Genomic DNA, 6,199 nt, shown 5'->3' on the forward strand with positions numbered 1-6,199 from the left:
AGTGGGACATGTGCAGGGGCGGGAGGGTCGTAGGCTTCATTCGTTCTTTTTCTTTCCTTTTCTAATAACCTGAGCCTCCCCCATCTCAGGTTGAGCTACCTACTTGCGACTTCTCAACTGTGAAAAGAGGAAGCGGGCAGGACGCAGAGGGCAGAAGTGTGGGTCCAGGACCCTTAACAAAGCCAGGCTCTCCCCGCGCTTGCCTGCCTCCGACCCCCTGCCCTAGGTGTACTGCTGAAAACGACCGAAACAAATGGGGAATTCAAGGAGGCAGTTGTTGAGCTCGCGTGTGAGGTTTTGCGGGAGAAAGAAACGGAGACTTGGCCAGCTCTGGTGACGCCACCTCCTCGCCCCCTCTGTCCCCAGATTCCCAGGAGGGAATCGCCCCACCACCACCCCCGCCAAACCCCCGGCCCGGCCCGGGGCAACTTCTCAGGGACCAGGAAGGATCCTCCGTGGCCTGAACTTAAATCTTCACATCGTTGGGAATGCTGTTGCTCTAACAATTATTTTTTTAAATTAAAGCCGAGCTTCAAATACAATAGTAGTGCTACTGAAAGAAGCCCAGAAGAAATAACAGTAACAGCAGTAGCTATCCTTTGACCTCACCCCCTAAACCCGAGGGTCCGACCCGGCTGCCGAGGAGGGTCTAGGGCGGGGAGGGCAGCCTGGGGACAGTGGGGGTCCTGGGATCTGCGGGGCCTCAGGAGACTCTGGGAGGAGGCGGGAGTCCGGGGGACCTCTGGGACCAGGAGGCCGGCGCGCCCCGCCCAAGCGCTGGGGGCCGGGACCGCGAGGAGCCGCCCCCTCCGGGACTTTCTACGGAGCGCGGACAGGAGGCGGGGTGTGCCGCGCGGTTAAAAGCCGCCGCGGCAGCCGCAGGTGCCGCAGTTCACAGGTGCTCGCGCTCTGCTCTCCGGGCCCTCAGCCAGGCGGCGGTGCGCTGCGCAGAGCGAGCGCTGAGGCGGCCGGGCTGGGACCACCCACGACCCGCCCAGGACCCGCGCGAGCGCCCCCGCCGCCACCGAAGCCCTCAAGCCCTCCCTCCGCCGCAGGTGAGCCCGCCCCGCCAGCGCGCCTCTGGTCAACAGCCGTGAGGCTGGCGCCCGACTCGGCGTCTCGGGACGACTGGAGCTGTGGGAACCAGGGAGAGGGGTGAAGAGGACCCGGCGCGGACTGGGGGCCTGGGGTGTCCAGGAACTGTGGGACCAGGCGGGATAAGGTCTCCGGTATGGGCGCTCTGAGACCTAGAGGGAGAGGGGACCTGGCACGGCCAGGGCTGTGGCGATCCGGATCGGGTGCCCGGGATGGACCCCGCGCGCACTAAGGTCCCTGCACGGTCTCCGTCCCGGGCAGTCGCGACAGCGGACCTCGGGCGACGGGCAGGTGTCGAGGGAGAACTTGAGGAAAGTGACTTCCGCCGAGTTCCGAAATTGGAGCAGGGACATTGCGGGGAGGGGACGTGGTGCCACCAACTTGGCGACTAATAGATACCCGCGCGCCGGGAAGGAGGGGGCCCAGGATAAGTAGCCCGCATTGCGATGTATGATCATCGATAACGTTCATCGAGTAAGATCTAATCTGCCATCAGGAGTGTAATTGGCCGAAGGCTCTGATTGGAAAGAAAGCTGGGTTCCGTTTGTTAAGCAGGAGTCCTGCCTGGAGGAGGTAACCTTTGTGAGCCGGACTACCCGCCCTGCAAGCAGGACACTGCAGCCTAAACTTGAGACATGGTTTCTTCGCTTCTTTTTCCTCAACAATCAGAGAGCCTTCGTTTCCAAGTGGCGTTTTCCAGCTGAAAGGTCACAAGCGGCTGAGAAACGTTCCCTAGGGCAGTTGCATAAGCCCTTCTGCTCTTGGAGGGAGGGGGGCATAAACTTAACCAGTGTGTGACCCCTAGTCTTCTGACAGTTGCACACATATGACCATTTACTTGGGACTCTGTCTCAAATGTGTGGCGGCAGCCATTTCCCTACTTGACCTTTGAGTCGTTTAAAAACTCAGGTACTAAGTTTGTCACAATTAGACACACGTGAAAGGGTGGAGTGCTCTGTGGAGGCAGTTGGTCAAGGTCTGCCAGGAAAAAAGGAGGGATTGAGAAATTAAGGGTAAAGAATTGCTTTGGCCTTTTCTGAAACCTGTGCCTTCCTTAAAGAACAGAACTTGCCTCTGCCAGAACTCCAAACAATGGCAAGCTGGTATGGGCCAGGGCAGGACAACAGCTCCCCACTGGTTTCATCCTGCTGGGTTAGTCCATCTTGACCTGTTACCCTGTCCCACTTGTGGGTTAAGTTTTAATTTGCTTCTTTTCCTGAAATGATCTACAAACATGTAGTTGCAGCCACAAAGATAATAGGACTCATTGTAGTTTTCTTGACTGGTGGTGGTTGGATTGGTTTATAAAAGAGTGTGGAGTCCATGTTTGGTACTTTAGAAGAGGACAAAGGCATAAAGCCCTCCTTACTGCCCCCCAATTTTTATCCACATGTACCATGGACAACTTATTTGTATGTGTCCTGTTCTCACTTAGTGCCCATGAAGAACTGAACTGTAATTCCATAAAATACTTTGGTTAGACTATGATTTTTGGTTCTGCTGTCAGACAGGACTAAACTGTGGAACCTTCAGCAGGATGCCCCTGGGAGGATCTCCAGACAGTCTATATTTAAAGGGTCAGGGCTGAACCCTGACTGAACCAGTTTGTTCCAGTGATGCTTGTCTTTTTCAGGCTAAGTAAGGCTAAATGTTTCTGAAGTACATTTCAAGCTTACACAACTTTTGTATCCATGACTGGTCACAGTGGCATTGAATTGTGTCAGCCAGACCTTGGCGTTCCCACCTGAGATGAGGCTCAATGATGAGCCTGATTAGAAATCCATGGGGGCGGGGGCGGGGAACAGGACCTAATTTGCTCAAAATGAGGAGAGCATTATGCTTTTTAGAGAAGAACAGTTCACTGCTAGCATAGAGGGGATGGAAAACGGACTGCTCATCAAGATTGTGAGGAAATACAATCTTGTCTAGAAGATGGGCTGATTGAGACAGATGGTATGTAACTATGAATAAATGGAGACAGTTCATATCCTAGGATGAAGAGAAGGCTGCTGGCTCATAGCAGGTTGATTCACAGGCTTCAAGTCCCCTTTCATTAAGATGTATGTTACGCCAGTGAGCTTTAATTCTGAGTTTCAGTATTCAACACAGTGACGTCACTTTCTGGTGCATCACTGGGAATCACTAAGTTAAATTTTCTGTCATTTTTTTCATAATGTGCCTCCTTAGAAACACTTGTAAATTAAAACCATAGCCCACAATAAAAATGTGCAGTTGCAACACTATATCAAAATAGATAGCCATCAGTTCAGCATGAGGGTGAGGACCATACACAACATTCACAAAAATCTATTAGTGGCTTTTCTCTATAGACAGAAAGTTTCCAACTTGTTCCTTTTCATATAGGAAAAGGAAGTGAGGCCTTTTGTGGAATTTTAACATGCAGTGCTTCAAATGTCAACTTTACTGTTGATAACAAACATTTCACTGCTACATCCCCAAGTCCGTGACGATTCACTGAAATAGCTTAAGGAAAACGGTTCTGCAGGGAGGCATGCCCTGTCGGCTTTTATAGCCAAGGTGGCCAGGTCCTAGTCTCAGTCCCAGTGATACAGTGAGGCTAAAATGCAAGTGCAGCTTTAATGGTTGAATGCCAGTTGTCCAGGGCCCAAGGAATGTCTGCAGAGGGGTCAGTCAGCACTAATTATGCCTTTATGTTAGGAGCACTTTTGTTTCTGGTGCCCCTCCCCCTGAATTTTTATTATGAGCTAAAGATGAGGTTCCTGGCAGGATGGCGCAGTTGGTTGGAGCTTCGTCCCATACACCAAAAGGTTGCAGGTTCAATCCCAAGTCAGGGCACTCATAGGAGGCAACCAATCGATGTTTCTTTCTCACACTGATGTCTCTCTCTCTCTCTCTCTCTCAAATCAATAACATATCCTTGGGTGAAAATTAAAAAAAAAAAGACTTGGTGAATTACTTAGGGGAATAAGCTGCTCTTTATTGGGGAAAACATAATATATTCAAGGTGGTTTGGGAACTATCCTTTTAATCTTATGACAAACTAAGTTGGTTTGGTTTTCACCTTTTGGGTGAGGCTTCGTAAGAGTTGGTGTTTGCTCAGGAAGAGATTTAAGGGTGCTTACTTTCCTAAGACCCAGGGAACTCTCAGATTCTGTTCTGATGAGTCACTCCTCTACTATGTTCATTTTGTCTTTTCCAGTGCGAACCGCCCAGGGAGGATGGATTGGAGCACTCTGCAGACTATTCTGGGGGGTGTCAATAAACACTCCACCAGTATTGGAAAAATTTGGCTCACCGTCCTCTTCATTTTTCGCATCATGATCCTGGTTGTAGCTGCAAAGGAAGTATGGGGAGATGAGCAGGCTGACTTTGTCTGCAACACTCTGCAGCCTGGGTGCAAAAACGTGTGCTATGATCACTACTTCCCCATCTCTCACATCCGACTCTGGGCCCTTCAGCTGATCTTCGTGTCCACACCAGCTCTCTTGGTGGCCATGCATGTGGCCTATCGCAGACATGAGAAGAAAAGGAAGTTCATTAAGGGAGAGATAAAGAGTGAATTTAAAGACATTGAAGAGATCAAAAGCCAGAAGGTCCGAATTGAAGGGTCGCTGTGGTGGACCTATACCAGCAGCATCTTCTTCCGGGTTGTCTTTGAAGCTGCCTTCATGTATGTCTTCTACATCATGTATGATGGGTTCTCGATGCAGCGTTTGGTGAAATGCAATGCCTGGCCTTGCCCCAATACAGTGGACTGCTTTGTTTCCAGGCCCACAGAAAAGACTGTCTTCACAGTGTTTATGATTGCAGTGTCTGGAATTTGCATACTGTTAAATGTCACTGAATTGTGTTATTTGCTAATCAGATATTGTTCTGGAAAGTCAAAAAAACCAGTTTAATACATTACCCAGCTATTAGGTAAAAGACAGCAGGAAAAGGATGAGGCAACCTATGCTTAATTGTCAAGGCCAAGTCACCATTATTTCACCAAGGTCAAGATTTTTATCTTAAACACAACCATTTGAAACTCCTGTAGCTCTCAGGTGAAGCTACAAGTACTTCTGATGGCACTCTTCTAAAACTAAAAAACAAAGGCTTGATCCTATGCCAATATTGATTTTTACTCAAATTAGTTCCAATAAAACCCTGTGCTGGTAGGGTTATTGAAGCAAAATAATTTCATTTTTTGAAGAAAGGATATTGTCATTTGTTTCTATTTCTTTAAGGAAAGGAGAGAAACACCAGGTCCTAAAGAGGATGCTGAGAAGGGTTGGTGGTTCCTCTTAGGGTTCCTTTTGCCATTTTCCCCCTGAATTAAAGGTAAACATAGAGAATCTTGGTTCTTTTATTCACTTTGGAAGTTCTAGTAACAATGGACAGGGTTACCTAATACTTCAAACTCTGTCATACTTTTTTTTATGTGAACACTTGAAAATGTTCTTTTGATCTAGAAGACATTCTGAAAACCATTATATGTTCCTACTATTTCAAAGGCTCAGATAGTGATACATAAGTGGTGTGTAATTAGGTACTGTCACTGAATTTAAAATGTGGTCTCAGTTATGAATAATTTTCAGGACCACTATATTAACTGTGGTATGCAGTTCACAAAAGTGTGGTGACCTCTTGCATGTGAAACAAACCAGACGTTCTTAGTGATGGCTTGACAGCCAATGGCCTCATTTCACAACTTTGGGTGTAATTTTGCAGGAGAAATATAATGTATCACCAACTGCCACCAACTATAGGCTGGCTCAGGATACCCTGTATCCCCTGTCAATATTTGCCTTTTCCATGACTGGTAAAGGGTAGAACACTGATTTGAAGAAGTTGCTTGGAACTATTTTGTTGCCACAGTACAAAGCAGAATCGGCAGCGGGGTGGGCGGTTGGGGGGGGGGGGGTCTGACTATTTTTAAAGAACAAACTGAAAGACTGAACTTTAAATTCTGGTGATTAAAAAAATGAGTTTCATCTGCTTCAAAAGTTTGTTTGCTTTCCTCATCAGCTTCAAGTTTTTTAAAGTGAAAATAGAATTAATAGACTTTAAAAAATAGGCACTATGGTTTAGATAAATATTTAGTAGTTCTGTAGGACACATTGAACCTTATCATGATGCTTGA

General features: G+C 47.9%; 1 protein-coding gene across 2 annotated transcripts; it reads left to right on the plus strand.

Moving 5' to 3' along the window:
• The first annotated feature begins 965 nt into the window (after positions 1–965).
• Positions 966–5,951, plus strand: GJB2 (gap junction protein beta 2). 2 transcript variants are annotated; one of them, XM_054577447.1, is made up of 2 exons: positions 966–1,055; positions 4,277–5,951. In XM_054577447.1, exon 2 carries the CDS (start codon positions 4,296–4,298, stop codon positions 4,974–4,976), a length of 681 nt encoding a protein of 226 aa, XP_054433422.1. In that variant the 5' UTR covers positions 966–1,055; positions 4,277–4,295; the 3' UTR covers positions 4,977–5,951. The 2 variants fall into 2 exon arrangements, with proteins under 2 accessions (XP_054433422.1, XP_054433423.1); XM_054577448.1 differs by lacking the exon at positions 966–1,055 and adding an exon at positions 1,093–1,229.
• The last annotated feature ends 248 nt before the right edge of the window (positions 5,952–6,199 follow it).

Source organism: Pteronotus mesoamericanus, unplaced genomic scaffold, assembly GCF_021234165.1.
Source record: "Pteronotus mesoamericanus isolate MK-2021 breed Mesoamerican mustached bat unplaced genomic scaffold, CSHL_Meso_final contig_433, whole genome shotgun sequence".
Lineage (NCBI taxonomy): Eukaryota > Metazoa > Chordata > Mammalia > Chiroptera > Mormoopidae > Pteronotus > Pteronotus mesoamericanus.